This window comes from Gymnoscopelus braueri, assembly GCF_963280865.1.
Source record: "Gymnoscopelus braueri genome assembly, chromosome: 18".
Taxonomy (NCBI): Eukaryota; Metazoa; Chordata; class Actinopteri; order Myctophiformes; family Myctophidae; genus Gymnoscopelus; species Gymnoscopelus braueri.
In genome coordinates this window covers 45,969,606-45,985,748 of record NC_137618.1, presented here as the reverse complement: position 1 = coordinate 45,985,748, position 16,143 = coordinate 45,969,606, and the positions used below count along the sequence as shown (strand labels likewise).

The window sequence follows — 16,143 nt, the reverse complement described above, 5'->3', positions numbered from 1 at the left end:
ATGTCTACTGAAATCCCCTTGAAGGAGAGGTATGAGGCCAGCATGGTTCTGAGCGGTGCAGGTGATGCCCTGGGCTACAACAACAGCTACTGGGAGTTTGAGTGGGATGGGGAGTCTATTCATCGGCAAGTAAAAGAGAAAGGTGGTTTGGCTGAGCTGGATGTCAAGGACTTTCCGCTCAGCGATGATACCATCATGCACTTGGCCACCGCGGAGGCGCTGATTGAGGTCGGGGGCAAGGATAAGACAACCCTGCCGGACCTGTGTCGGGAATTGGTGGAAAAATACGTAGAAAGTATGAAGGACATGGACGGACGTGCACCAGGTATCTATCTATACATTACTTTAATTTGAAGGTTTTTGTGTGTGTTAAATCTGTCACGGCATGGCAACATTGTGTTACCATGTGTCACTGATAATTTAACTCTGAAAGTGTGCAAATGGAACCAAATAGACCTTCAAGTCCTGATCACGACAGCATGTATGACAAGTGATATTTCACTTCAATTCAGTTCAATTCATTTGAATGGAATCATAGCGATCAGACTAAGTAAATTCACCATGAAGGGTGAACGCTTAGAGTTCAACTTTGGTGAACTTTTATATGCAAACTTGTGGCGTCAACTAATGACACTGCTTTGACTGTTATGACCTCGGAGGGAGTGGGAGGAGCAGCAGTGGGGACGAAGCTACTGTAAGCTATCATTTTAACTCACATAATATTACCCCATAATATACCCTCTATATATATACTCTATATACATGCATACATAAATACAAGTTGAAACAGAAAGGAAGTGCAGTATGGTTTGCATTTAGTCATGAGGCAGGAGTAGTTTGTATAACTATGTTTACTTCCTTTACTTGCACCTCACACCAGGTGGAGTAATTGATTGTATTGCTTAAAGGGATAGTTCACCCCCAAATTGACTTTTTTTTCTATCGATTAGTCACCCCATGGAGACTTGAATTCATGGATATTTTTTTGTTTTTGTCGCATTCCTAAGCCAATAATTTGATGACCGGCAGCGGTTCTGGTAGGAGATACAAAGAGTCTCCTTTGTGTCTCCAAAAAGAAAATGCATGAATTCAAGTCTCCATGGGGTGACTAATCGTTAGAAATAAAGACATTTTTGGGGTGAACTATCCCTTTAAGTTACACAGGAACATGCAAATTATGCAAATTAATTATTTTACTTTGACAATGTCTGTGTGACCGGCACTTTAGAGACTAGTCCCGTCTTCACAAATCTAACATCAATCAAGATCATAGCAATAGCATGTGACAGAAATTGTGTATTTAATCTTGAAATAAAATGTATTTTTGATCTCCTCCCTTCTCCAGGGAACACCTGCAAGTCTTCCTGTCGTGTTCTCGAGGACAGAATGAAGAGAGGAGACTACAACTACAAGATGCCCTTCAACCCCAGGGCTAAGGGCTGTGGGGCGGCCATGCGCGCCATGTGTATCGGCCTGCGCTTCCCTGACCCAGAGCAGGAGCGTCACCTGGTAGCAGTGAGTATTGAGAGCGGGCGTCTTACCCACCACCACCCCAACGGGTACCTGGGGGCCTTAGCTGCAGCACTGTTCACGGCTTACGCCGTCAGGGGCAGCCCGCCTGTGGAGGCCTGGGGCCACGGCCTCATGGAGGTCCTGGAGAAAGCCAAGGAGTACATCAGAGAGGCAGGCGACTGTGTAGAAGAGAACGTCCAGGAATGGTGAGTGTGAAGATAGATAGATAGATAGATGGAAAAGCAGTCAGATTGAAAAAGGTGCACTCGTTTTCACCGACGGAGGCTCCGCCGAGCGAGCTTAGGCGAGCGAGTCGCTGTGCCGACCATTGCTAAGTCCGAGTTATGTCCCGATAGTGACAGAATCGTAAAACCCTTGGCTCGGTACCTCCAAAGAATGTATATGTGTGTATAAATATATGTGTATTTGTATGTATAAATATATGTATATATGTATATGTATGTGTGTGTGTGTGTGTGTGTGTGTGTGTGTGTGTGTGTGTGTGTGCGTGTGTGTATATATATATAGTGTGTTGTTCAATGTCAAAGCAGTACTATTGATAGCAGATAGTTTATTTAAATGTCAGTGGTAGAGTAATAAATTCAGCATTCACTGATCCATGTTATAGGGCCTACTTTAAGGAATCTTGGGAGAACTACCTGACAAAGAGAGGAATCCTGGATGGGAAAGTCGAAAAAGCACGCTTTCCAGAATGCTATGGCGTGAAGGAAAGGGAAGAATTTTACAGGGAAATTGCTTTCCGTAGCACTCCCGGTGCCTGTGGTCCCGATGCCCCCATGATAGCTTATGATGCTCTCCTATGCGCTGGTGACTCATGGGAGAAGCTGGCCGATCATGGGTTCTTCCACGGTGGAGACAGCGACTCCACAGCTGTGATCGCTGCTGCCTGTTGGGGCGCCATCTACGGCTTCAGAGGAGTTCCAGAGCTGAACCACGAGAAACTGGAGTACAGGGAGAGACTGGTTACGGTGGCACAGAAGCTGTTTGAGCTGAGGAATAATCCTTTTAATGAATAAAGCACGCCTGAAAATATTGTGGAAGAGAGAAATAGGTGTTTATGTTCCATCCTTTTTACTGAACTCCAGTCTCCTTGTTATAATGTTTTCCTTTTGCTTAATGCTTTATGTAAAGTACATTGAAGTGCCTTGTTGAATTGTGCTTAACAAATGACATCATGTAAAGTGAAAAATAAAAGTAGATTTACCAAATTCGAGTCACTAGACATTTTATATACTTCACTGTACCATCCAAAGTCAAGTATTTGATTGTACTCATATCTCATATCTCATATCTCATAGCTTTGTGGTTCGAGCATTGGTTCTCCCCTAGGGGTCCTTGAGATAAAGTTTGAGAACCACTGGGTCAGAGTGTCCGCCCTGAGATTGGGAAGTTGGGGTTCGATCCCCCGTCCGGGTCATACCAAAGACCCAATGCCTCCCTGCTTGGCACTCATTATAGATAGGGTTGGATTGGGTGTAAGTCCCTGGGACATACTAGCGTCATGTCCGGTGTATTGTACGTCAAGCTGCCTCACACAGAAACAGGAGCCCAATGGGCCACATGGCTCGGCAAGGCTTACTTACTTATACCTCATATCTACATGAATGAATATCACAGAAATCAGAATTGACTCTGTACTTCCCCCATCCAGGAAACGGGAAATGTTTTGTTCCCTTTTCTTCTGGAAAAGGGAACTAGATTTATGCACAGAGAAACAAACAGTGTCAGGCAAAATGCTATCATTATTTTCAATCCAATTCCATGTCATTTTTATAGAACTTTAACAAATCATTTTTCAGCTAGATTTCTATAAAGTTACAGTCATCTTTTTATGTATGTACAGTGTGTCTGTCTCTCTAGAACCATACGTTAAATCAGTGTGTAGCAGTGTGTTGTTGAGGACCCAAGGAAGTGCAGTGTTGAGTATGAAGTCGAAATCAATTAACCACTTGAACCCTAGTATGTATAAACAAACAAACATTAATTTAGTGCTCTTAAACAAGTCTATATGAAGCCATTTATAAAATCTATGAAAAAGTTGAATATACAACACAATACAAAGTATATTATGTGATTGGGGCCCCTGCTTCATCTCTCTCAGCTTACTAGGACCCCAATGGAAACAAGGCCGCAAGGACTTTTTTGGTGTTATCCTTTTAGACAAAGCGTTTGACTGTACTCGTGCTGTTTTTATATTTATGTCTAATAAAATATTCAATCAATCAAAAGCTATGGGGTCCTTGGCCTGAACAACTGCTGTTTTGACGCCATCTAGTGTCCAACAGTAGACATGATCTGCCTGTGCATGTTATGGATGTGAAATGTGTTTATCTTCGAAAATTTGTTTGCACACTAGCTTTTAATTAATAGATGCACTGACTGTGTATTTAATGCTTAAAACTGTACAATTTCAACTCTTTCATTGATGCAAAGCACTTTGTAACTCACTGTTAAGGTTCTATCATGAATACAAAATATTATAAAAAATACTAGTTTCATGTGTTCAGGGTTTCAAATTGCTAATGTTGTCAAATAAGCTAATTAAATATGCACAATTCAAAAATCAAGCAGAAATGGATTCTACATTAAAACATTACCTTATAGGATCAACTGAGAAAGGTTTGGTACACCAGATTATCACATTGTTAGGTTTGATAATCCTAGACATGAACCACTGGTTTAAACAACATTTAAGCAAGCCCACATAAGAAATACACTTAAGAAACAAGAAACTGATGTTACAATGAAAAGATTACTTCATGACAACTTTTAAATTGGCATAGGCCTACTTATTTATATCTGGGCAGTTGTCTTGTATGCACCACTTCATAGGTCACTGATGAAACACATTGCATTGTTATAAATAATGGACTGTACATAATTGTGATTGCTTTACCATTTGTATTTTTTTCTTTTGTTACCATTTGAATAAATAAGAAAAAAGTTCCCATCTGTTCTTCTTTATTAAATGTCTTTATATAAATATGTGAGAGGGGGGGAGGAGGCAGGATAGATGGACGGAATGGACATGAGATTTTAAAATAAAGGAGTAAAACTTGAATCAAAAAAACTGGAAGACAAGTAGACTTCTTTAGCAACTACAACCTGGATGTTTGTTGGATAAATACCCCCACCACCCACCCCTACATTCTATCCTTTCATCACTCCTTTCCTTCCTGCCTAGTTTTAAGAAACTACATGCTGACCAAGTTTTTAGTTGTTTTTTTTTGTTCCGTTTTTGTTTTTATCTGTCTTTATCTTTCTTTCTTTTCTTTTTCTCCCTCTCTTTTGTCTGTCTGTCTTGTCAGTCTGTCTGTCTGCGGTGAGTGTTGTTGAGTTGTTATATAGGACAGCGCCACACTACTCCGTCGGGAGGGCGAGTGTGTAATGGATAAATTAGAATGCCAACCTGTTCTTCTATCATTTCTGTACTATCTAACTGTATTTGAACTAAGGAGGTTTAAACTCACAGCAGGGGTCTTTAGTCAACCACTCTACACATGAATGTGCTAAATCTAACTCACCTACAGCTGTAAATGGAACAGCTGATCTGAATCCTTCATGCTATTCTCACTGTGTCAGCTATGTGTATTTGTGTAACTGTGTATGTGTCGCTCTGATCTTTAGTCCATACCTTATATTCCATTCAGGTGAAGTTTTAGATAATTTATTCAGACAAAGGCAGATGGAATATCCCGCCTCACCTATGCAGCTATTTCCTTGTTTGTAATAGGGCTGGCAAGGCTGGTGTCACTCCACGGCTGCGGCTAGCCCCGCCCCCGGTCGGTGGGGTCAACATCTCCCTTCACTCTGAAGGGAGATGTCCGCAAGGACTTTTATGAACGGACCTGTTAGACAAAGTATTTTAAATGTAACTGTGCTGTTCTACATTTTTTGCCTAATAAAATATTCAATCAATCAATGACAACCAAGCCATGCATCGTCTCTTTGTTACGTCGGGAGACCTGGCTGGCTTCCATTTGGGAATGCGGTGAAAAGTTAGTCCGTTGTCCATTTTAGCCCCTTTATTCTCAACTCGTCGATGGTGAGAAGCCGTGGAACAGTTTTCATACAACAATTCATTCCCATTTTGGCGAAACACTGCTGAAAGAGCACCAACTAGCAGGCTACTATTAGCGAACCTCAGAGTGAAGGGAGATGTTGACCCCACCGACCGGGGGCGGGGCTAGCCGCAGCCGTGGAGTGACACCAGCCTTGCCAGCCCTATTACAAACAAGGAAATAGCTGCATAGGTGAGGCGGGATATTCCATCTGCCTTTGTCTGAATAAATTATCTAAAACTTCACCTGAATGGAATATAAGGTATGGACTAAAGATCAGAGCGACACATACACAGTTACACAAATACACATAGCTGACACAGTGAGAATAGCATGAAGGATTCAGATCAGCTGTTCCATTTACAGCTGTAGGTGAGTTAGATTTAGCACATTCATGTGTAGAGTGGTTGACTAAAGACCCCTGCTGTGAGTTTAAACCTCCTTAGTTCAAATACAGTTAGATAGTACAGAAATGATAGAAGAACAGGTTGGCATTCTAATTTATCCATTACACACTCGCCCTCCCGACGGAGTAGTGTGGCGCTGTCCTATATAACAACTCAACAACACTCACCGCAGACAGACAGACTGACAAGACAGACAGACAAAAGAGAGGGAGAAAAAGAAAAGAAAGAAAGATAAAGACAGATAAAAACAAAAACGGAACAAAAAAAAACAACTAAAAACTTGGTCAGCATGTAGTTTCTTAAAACTAGGCAGGAAGGAAAGGAGTGATGAAAGGATAGAATGTAGGGGTGGGTGGTGGGGGTATTTATCCAACAAACATCCAGGTTGTAGTTGCTAAAGAAGTCTACTTGTCTTCCAGTTTTTTTGATTCAAGTTTTACTCCTTTATTTTAAAATCTCATGTCCATTCCGTCCATCTATCCTGCCTCCTCCCCCCCTCTCACATATTTATATAAAGACATTTAATAAAGAAGAACAGATGGGAACTTTTTTCTTATTTATTCAAATGGTAACAAAAGAAAAAAATACAAATGGTAAAGCAATCACAATTATGTACAGTCCATTATTTATAACAATGCAATGTGTTTCATCAGTGACCTATGAAGTGGTGCATACAAGACAACTGCCCAGATATAAATAAGTAGGCCTATGCCAATTTAAAAGTTGTCATGAAGTAATCTTTTCATTGTAACATCAGTTTCTTGTTTCTTAAGTGTATTTCTTATGTGGGCTTGCTTAAATGTTGTTTAAACCAGTGGTTCATGTCTAGGATTATCAAACCTAACAATGTGATAATCTGGTGTACCAAACCTTTCTCAGTTGATCCTATAAGGTAATGTTTTAATGTAGAATCCATTTCTGCTTGATTTTTGAATTGTGCATATTTAATTAGCTTATTTGACAACATTAGCAATTTGAAACCCTGAACACATGAAACTAGTATTTTTTATAATATTTTGTATTCATGATAGAACCTTAACAGTGAGTTACAAAGTGCTTTGCATCAATGAAAGAGTTGAAATTGTACAGTTTTAAGCATTAAATACACAGTCAGTGCATCTATTAATTAAAAGCTAGTGTGCAAACAAATTTTCGAAGATAAACACATTTCACATCCATAACATGCACAGGCAGATCATGTCTACTGTTGGACACTAGATGGCGTCAAAACAGCAGTTGTTCAGGCCAAGGACCCCATAGCTTTTGATTGATTGAATATTTTATTAGACATAAATATAAAAACAGCACGAGTACAGTCAAACGCTTTGTCTAAAAGGATAACACCAAAAAAGTCCTTGCGGCCTTGTTTCCATTGGGGTCCTAGTAAGCTGAGAGAGATGAAGCAGGGGCCCCAATCACATAATATACTTTGTATTGTGTTGTATATTCAACTTTTTCATAGATTTTATAAATGGCTTCATATAGACTTGTTTAAGAGCACTAAATTAATGTTTGTTTGTTTATACATACTAGGGTTCAAGTGGTTAATTGATTTCGACTTCATACTCAACACTGCACTTCCTTGGGTCCTCAACAACACACTGCTACACACTGATTTAACGTATGGTTCTAGAGAGACAGACACACTGTACATACATAAAAAGATGACTGTAACTTTATAGAAATCTAGCTGAAAAATGATTTGTTAAAGTTCTATAAAAATGACATGGAATTGGATTGAAAATAATGATAGCATTTTGCCTGACACTGTTTGTTTCTCTGTGCATAAATCTAGTTCCCTTTTCCAGAAGAAAAGGGAACAAAACATTTCCCGTTTCCTGGATGGGGGAAGTACAGAGTCAATTCTGATTTCTGTGATATTCATTCATGTAGATATGAGGTATAAGTAAGTAAGCCTTGCCGAGCCATGTGGCCCATTGGGCTCCTGTTTCTGTGTGAGGCAGCTTGACGTACAATACACCGGACATGACGCTAGTATGTCCCAGGGACTTACACCCAATCCAACCCTATCTATAATGAGTGCCAAGCAGGGAGGCATTGGGTCTTTGGTATGACCCGGACGGGGGATCGAACCCCAACTTCCCAATCTCAGGGCGGACACTCTGACCCAGTGGTTCTCAAACTTTATCTCAAGGACCCCTAGGGGAGAACCAATGCTCGAACCACAAAGCTATGAGATATGAGATATGAGATATGAGTACAATCAAATACTTGACTTTGGATGGTACAGTGAAGTATATAAAATGTCTAGTGACTCGAATTTGGTAAATCTACTTTTATTTTTCACTTTACATGATGTCATTTGTTAAGCACAATTCAACAAGGCACTTCAATGTACTTTACATAAAGCATTAAGCAAAAGGAAAACATTATAACAAGGAGACTGGAGTTCAGTAAAAAGGATGGAACATAAACACCTATTTCTCTCTTCCACAATATTTTCAGGCGTGCTTTATTCATTAAAAGGATTATTCCTCAGCTCAAACAGCTTCTGTGCCACCGTAACCAGTCTCTCCCTGTACTCCAGTTTCTCGTGGTTCAGCTCTGGAACTCCTCTGAAGCCGTAGATGGCGCCCCAACAGGCAGCAGCGATCACAGCTGTGGAGTCGCTGTCTCCACCGTGGAAGAACCCATGATCGGCCAGCTTCTCCCATGAGTCACCAGCGCATAGGAGAGCATCATAAGCTATCATGGGGGCATCGGGACCACAGGCACCGGGAGTGCTACGGAAAGCAATTTCCCTGTAAAATTCTTCCCTTTCCTTCACGCCATAGCATTCTGGAAAGCGTGCTTTTTCGACTTTCCCATCCAGGATTCCTCTCTTTGTCAGGTAGTTCTCCCAAGATTCCTTAAAGTAGGCCCTATAACATGGATCAGTGAATGCTGAATTTATTACTCTACCACTGACATTTAAATAAACTATCTGCTATCAATAGTACTGCTTTGACATTGAACAACACACTATATATATATACACACACGCACACACACACACACACACACACACACACACACACACACACACACATACATATACATATATACATATATTTATACATACAAATACACATATATTTATACACACATATACATTCTTTGGAGGTACCGAGCCAAGGGTTTTACGATTCTGTCACTATCGGGACATAACTCGGACTTAGCAATGGTCGGCACAGCGACTCGCTCGCCTAAGCTCGCTCGGCGGAGCCTCCGTCGGTGAAAACGAGTGCACCTTTTTCAATCTGACTGCTTTTCCATCTATCTATCTATCTATCTTCACACTCACCATTCCTGGACGTTCTCTTCTACACAGTCGCCTGCCTCTCTGATGTACTCCTTGGCTTTCTCCAGGACCTCCATGAGGCCGTGGCCCCAGGCCTCCACAGGCGGGCTGCCCCTGACGGCGTAAGCCGTGAACAGTGCTGCAGCTAAGGCCCCCAGGTACCCGTTGGGGTGGTGGTGGGTAAGACGCCCGCTCTCAATACTCACTGCTACCAGGTGACGCTCCTGCTCTGGGTCAGGGAAGCGCAGGCCGATACACATGGCGCGCATGGCCGCCCCACAGCCCTTAGCCCTGGGGTTGAAGGGCATCTTGTAGTTGTAGTCTCCTCTCTTCATTCTGTCCTCGAGAACACGACAGGAAGACTTGCAGGTGTTCCCTGGAGAAGGGAGGAGATCAAAAATACATTTTATTTCAAGATTAAATACACAATTTCTGTCACATGCTATTGCTATGATCTTGATTGATGTTAGATTTGTGAAGACGGGACTAGTCTCTAAAGTGCCGGTCACACAGACATTGTCAAAGTAAAATAATTAATTTGCATAATTTGCATGTTCCTGTGTAACTTAAAGGGATAGTTCACCCCAAAAATGTCTTTATTTCTAACGATTAGTCACCCCATGGAGACTTGAATTCATGCATTTTCTTTTTGGAGACACAAAGGAGACTCTTTGTATCTCCTACCAGAACCGCTGCCGGTCATCAAATTATTGGCTTAGGAATGCGACAAAAACAAAAAAATATCCATGAATTCAAGTCTCCATGGGGTGACTAATCGATAGAAAAAAAAGTCAATTTGGGGGTGAACTATCCCTTTAAGCAATACAATCAATTACTCCACCTGGTGTGAGGTGCAAGTAAAGGAAGTAAACATAGTTATACAAACTACTCCTGCCTCATGACTAAATGCAAACCATACTGCACTTCCTTTCTGTTTCAACTTGTATTTATGTATGCATGTATATAGAGTATATATATAGAGGGTATATTATGGGGTAATATTATGTGAGTTAAAATGATAGCTTACAGTAGCTTCGTCCCCACTGCTGCTCCTCCCACTCCCTCCGAGGTCATAACAGTCAAAGCAGTGTCATTAGTTGACGCCACAAGTTTGCATATAAAAGTTCACCAAAGTTGAACTCTAAGCGTTCACCCTTCATGGTGAATTTACTTAGTCTGATCGCTATGATTCCATTCAAATGAATTGAACTGAATTGAAGTGAAATATCACTTGTCATACATGCTGTCGTGATCAGGACTTGAAGGTCTATTTGGTTCCATTTGCACACTTTCAGAGTTAAATTATCAGTGACACATGGTAACACAATGTTGCCATGCCGTGACAGATTTAACACACACAAAAACCTTCAAATTAAAGTAATGTATAGATAGATACCTGGTGCACGTCCGTCCATGTCCTTCATACTTTCTACGTATTTTTCCACCAATTCCCGACACAGGTCCGGCAGGGTTGTCTTATCCTTGCCCCCGACCTCAATCAGCGCCTCCGCGGTGGCCAAGTGCATGATGGTATCATCGCTGAGCGGAAAGTCCTTGACATCCAGCTCAGCCAAACCACCTTTCTCTTTTACTTGCCGATGAATAGACTCCCCATCCCACTCAAACTCCCAGTAGCTGTTGTTGTAGCCCAGGGCATCACCTGCACCGCTCAGAACCATGCTGGCCTCATACCTCTCCTTCAAGGGGATTTCAGTAGACATTATGACTCCTTAACTGAGGACATAAGAAAAGGGCAACATTTCATTTTGAATTATATTATATTTTAAATTGGCTTCATTTTAATTCTTTCAGATCTTTTATGACAAAGAAAAGGCACAGTGGCACAGGGATTGGCAGGTTTTTCAGCATTAACCCATTAAGACCTGAGGCGATTCTTAAAAAAAAATGTAAATCTTAACCGTTTTTTAAAAGAAATCTAAAAAAAATGTTTTCAAGATTTTTCCAAAAATAGCAGATCTACAAGCTCATAGCGCGGCACTCGGTGCCGCGCTATGAGCTTGTATATCTGCTATTTTTGAATAGCCAAAGACATCTAAAGTGACACAGTAGCGTTCCAGGTATCAATGGGTCAAAGCGATGTTGAACTGAGGTAGAACCTTGGGTTGTGTTCAACCATCATTGCAGTGCTCTGTGGTCGAGGAACTGGAATCAGTGATTTCTATGACAAATATATTGTTTATTCTTTTCTTTTTTTAAAAGGGGGCTATAATTTGGAAATATGACAATACCCTCGGGCCGACTGCATCTGGATCATAATAAAGTCACATACAAATGCATTTGCATTTCGACAATTGAATTTAACTTAGCAGTGTATTGTTAATAGTCTTGACAGCAGTGTAGTCAATTATAAATCACTAATCTGCACTGTGAACAAAAAAACATTCAACCTTTTTCCAGACTTATTTCTACTCTAATACTGCTGATTCATCTTGCCTTATTGCCTATTTCCTCAGCCTATCAGAACATAATCATTTCTGCCGTAGTCAAAAAGCTGATTTAAAACGACTTTCTGCCTAAGTCATTTTGGAATGTAACAAGCATTCTGATTGGCTTAGGACATAGGCAATAAGGCACAATGATGCAGTAGTGTTAGGAGAGTATGTACAATTATCTAGCCAGTCACACAAGCAATGCAACTAATTAGATCTCCCCTGGTAAAGAGTATGTAAGCAACCGAGTTAGCGGACACAACTCAGATCTGTGTCTTTGATGGTTCTATTATACTAACACACAATACAAACACACATTAAAGGGATAATTCACCCCCAAAATGACTTTTTTTCCCATCAATTACACACCCTATGGAGATTTTTCTGTTTTTGTTGCATTCCTAAGCCTATAATTTGATGACCAGCGGAAAGATGCTAATGTGTCCAGTTGGAGACTTAAAGTTGACAATTTGAGTCTCTACCGGAGCTACCGTCGGTCTTCAAATTATTGGCTTATAAGAATGTGACAAAAACAGAAACAAATCTCCATGAATTCAAGTCTCCATGGGGTGTGTATTCGATAGAAAAAAAGTCATTTTGGGGGTGAATTATCCCTTTAACAGAACTAGGCCAGTAGCCAAATCAAGCTACAACCAGGGTCAATAGGTTAGACACCCAGAAAAGGAAACAAACAACAACGACAAATTACTGACATGGAATATACACACAATACTATAAAACATATCAGAAATATATACATTTATCGTCGTGTAAACACGCTCTCAGTTCTTACCGTCAGTCTCTCGGAACTTGCAATGGAAAATGGGGAACACAGCAATAACACCCTGGTAACTAGTAATGCTGATGCATGCAGAACACTTCGTCCTGTTCAGTGAGCATCCACTCTATTTATATGGGTTTGGTCTACCCATGTTGGTCTACCCATCTGTTGATTAAGAATCAATAATTGTGGAAACACAGGCTTTAGCACTGTTCTTAAACAGTATCCACTGTACCCCAGCTCCTTATCTGACCTAATCAATCAACACTCTCTGTCTCACTCATTTGACTCATGTGCAAAGTCACAACACCACAGGTCAGAGCTGTGGCCTTTACAATCTGTATATATAATAATAATAATAATAATATAATAACTTCAGTTTATAACTCCAAATAAGCAGTATTGACCTATAAGCATGAGTCAACTCCTAGAACTCAGCCTATCACTTCGGTATAAAATCCTAAATAATCAGGAAATACACACATAATAAATAATCACAATAACAATTTCAGGTGCTTGAAAGCCCTGGATAATTCTACAGTAGGCAAACATGTCAATTTGACCAAAAAATTGTTAGGCAATTATGCTATGAGGCTAACAATATAAAGGGCAACATGAGTGGCTCTCCTTATTTACATAATCCTTGGCTGTGGGTTAGGCCTTCGCAAAGTCTAACCTCGCGTCACCACACCTAAGGTGAGCTTTTGTAAATAAATCTATGATAATAGCCATCTTTGATGAATCTTGATCCAAGGTTACCTCCGCCTCAGCAAGCCTTGTTATCAATAAATTATATTACATACATTTCATGTACATTCATGTACAGCATTGGTTCTCAACCTGTGGGTCGCCACATGATTTTCTTTTCTTCTTTTTTTGGGGAGGGGGTCCCCAGATAACAGCGACAAATGACAGCAAAGTGACAATTTAAGGACTTTTAAGACCTTTTTAATACCTAAAAAAAGAATGAAATGAAACTAGAAAAAAGTGCTCCTCGAAAGACAGGTCTTCGCCAGGTCAGGTAGGTTAGCGTGGGCCAGTAATGTTCGGAATTCGCCAATCAGGTTTGAATTTGAAAAATGGGACAGATCGGACGGATCGTCTTGATCACTTGACTAAAGAGATAATATGTACCGAGATACCAAAACGTGTTAGTGTGGGTACAATTCCAAACTAAGTGCATCATTGTCTCTGGGTACATTTCACACAATGAACAGTTCACACAGATGTCTTTCTTGAACTTAAGAAGATAATGACTTGTAGGATAATACCTATGCAGGATTTTAAACAAAACCTCCCTCACTTTATTGGTAAGAAGATATTTACATGGAAGATTCCAAATAACTTTCCGGTTCAAGCTATCAACAAATCTGGACTAATAGGATACTACATAAGGTGTAGCCTACTAGTAATAATATTTTTCTGGAATAAATCAGGCGACAGGCAGACACTACCCACTGGAGTTTCCACAGGGTCAAGTAATGGTGTGTCATCTGATCTTACTGTCCCTTTTAAGGGCCATCACAATTCCAGAAGGAATATATCATCCATAACCGTTGCATACTCCTTTGGGGTAACATCTGCCAAAAGTACTAAGAAACCCAGAGTAACTTAACAGTACCCCATTACCATCAAGTAACTGATTCACACAGGTAATATTATTGTTAAACCAGTTATTATAAAATAAAGAGCTGTTTTTAAACACAATGTACCTATTATTCCAGATGTAGCATTTATGGGGGAAACATTTTGTTTATATATCAAAGACCATGCCAACAACATTTGTCTATGAAATTCTGACAGATGAGGGAAGTTTATCTATTTCATAGTCACACAAAAGCACAAATTTAAGGCCTCCAATCTTAGATAAGAGATAGTTAGGTATAAAGTTCCAAATCAAAGTAGGATTACTAAAGGAGCATTTCACCCCTGGAAGAACTTACAGTCACTCAATGTTAATAATATTTGTAGTAGATAACAGTAGCAAAAGTAAAAAATGTGCACCCTATGGCCAGAAGAATTATGAAGTCTGTGTGTTTGACTAGGGTTTCACTGGACTGCTGCATTACTACAATGACCATAATGCTTTGGTGCACTGCCCCTCCTTGAGGGGAGGAGAGTCTGCTTGGGGGTGTGATCTATAACAACAACAACAAGCATGCTTTCCAGTGTTCTGCAGTGTTGCCATGTCTGCTTATTATAAGCGGCTGGTTTCTAAAATGTAGTTGATATTTGGACTTGTTTCCAAATGTTTTGATTGTTGTTTAAACCAGTGGTTCTCAAACATGTTCATGTACTTTTCCACGGACCCTCATCTGTGCACTGCGCGCCAACATATTTGCCAGGGAGACCCTACCAAAAATGTGTTGTTAAACTGTTTAAAACAAATTCCACATTTGGCACTTTTTTCCCCTCAAGATTTTTTTGAAAATAGCAGATCTACAAGCTCACAATGCGTCACATCGTTACGCGTTGTAAGCTTGTAGATCGGCAATTTTCAAATAGCCCATGTCTAGGTTTAAAGTGCTCTTGGCCTATGTATTTTCTTTTGGGCTTGTTTTCATAGACCTGGTTGCTTATTTCTCTCACAGGATCTGGCAACACTGAATGTTGAATACTTCATGAATGATATTTTCCGACTTTTTTGTCTACCTTTGGATCACAAAATACGATATCGAAGCCATGTTCTTTCTTGGACCATGTGAAATCTGCCTCTTGTTGAACCAGTACAGTTGGACCAGTACCCATTGCAGCTATATCTACCAGGATGTAAACAGTCCCATCATCACCGTGTCTCTGTTGCGCCAGCAAGGTGAAACTATCAGTCTTTGCTGCTGTTGTATTGTTCTGTATTGATTTGATTGTATCTTTTAGCAAACTAAATATATGTATAAATTAGCATAGTAACACTAAACGTGTACGTGTCTATGTGCGCATCATATTTTTTCAACATTCCATCCCACCATGTAGAAAGTCCGGTGCTGGTGACGTGACGTCCATCTTCTACTTGGGAGTCGGGACATCCATGGAGATGCGGCATAGTCAACAATATAATAAGGATAAGGATAATTCCTTTTAACAGGACGTTCATGAAAGTCCTTGCGGGCTTGTTTCCAATGAGGGCCTGTGAGCAATAAGGGGTTAAGAGTCTTGCTCAGGGACAAATTTCATTTCATCGACACATATGCTGGCGTGACCTGGAATCGTACCTGGGGCAACCAGGGCGGGCTCACTAACCACTCAGCTATGGCCGTCCCTCAATAATAAAGCAAAACGTTTCATACTCATGTCATGTGTGTGTGACTCCTTATTTCTGAGAGCATAATGTTTCACTGTCATTTCCAGTTATATTCTTTGGACTAAACTTAGAGAAAACATGAAAACATGACGTGCATGGTGCATTACTTTAGAATAGATGACATAATGTTCAAATACTCTTGTCATATAGCCTAAGTCATGTAATTATGTACCATTCTGCCAAATGAAAGACCATCTCCTATCATGAAACAGTTCAAAAGAACCCTTATAGAATTGGGGTTCACATTTTGTCATTATGAATGCTTATACAATGTAGAATGTACCGTGATCAATGAGTAGAGCAAGCAGGGTG

General features: G+C 40.4%; 2 protein-coding genes across 2 annotated transcripts; one reads left to right on the top strand and one right to left on the bottom strand.

Annotated features, from left to right (window-relative positions):
- LOC308073390 (ADP-ribosylhydrolase ARH1-like) lies at window positions 1-2,617 on the top strand (the record flags this gene model as incomplete). Its single annotated transcript, XM_080412261.1, has 3 exons — window positions 1-325; window positions 1,346-1,718; window positions 2,141-2,617. The coding sequence occupies 3 exons, from the start codon at window positions 1-3 to the stop codon at window positions 2,547-2,549; spliced, it is 1,107 nt and encodes a 368-aa protein (XP_080268387.1). The 3' UTR covers window positions 2,550-2,617.
- A 5,789-nt stretch (window positions 2,618-8,406) lies between these two features.
- Window positions 8,407-11,023, bottom strand: LOC308105804 (ADP-ribosylhydrolase ARH1-like; the record flags this gene model as incomplete). The annotated part of the gene is made up of 3 exons (XM_080456726.1): window positions 8,407-8,883; window positions 9,306-9,678; window positions 10,699-11,023. The coding sequence occupies 3 exons, from the start codon at window positions 11,021-11,023 to the stop codon at window positions 8,475-8,477; spliced, it is 1,107 nt and encodes a 368-aa protein (XP_080312852.1). The 3' UTR covers window positions 8,407-8,474.
- Window positions 11,024-16,143: the final 5,120 nt, after the last annotated feature.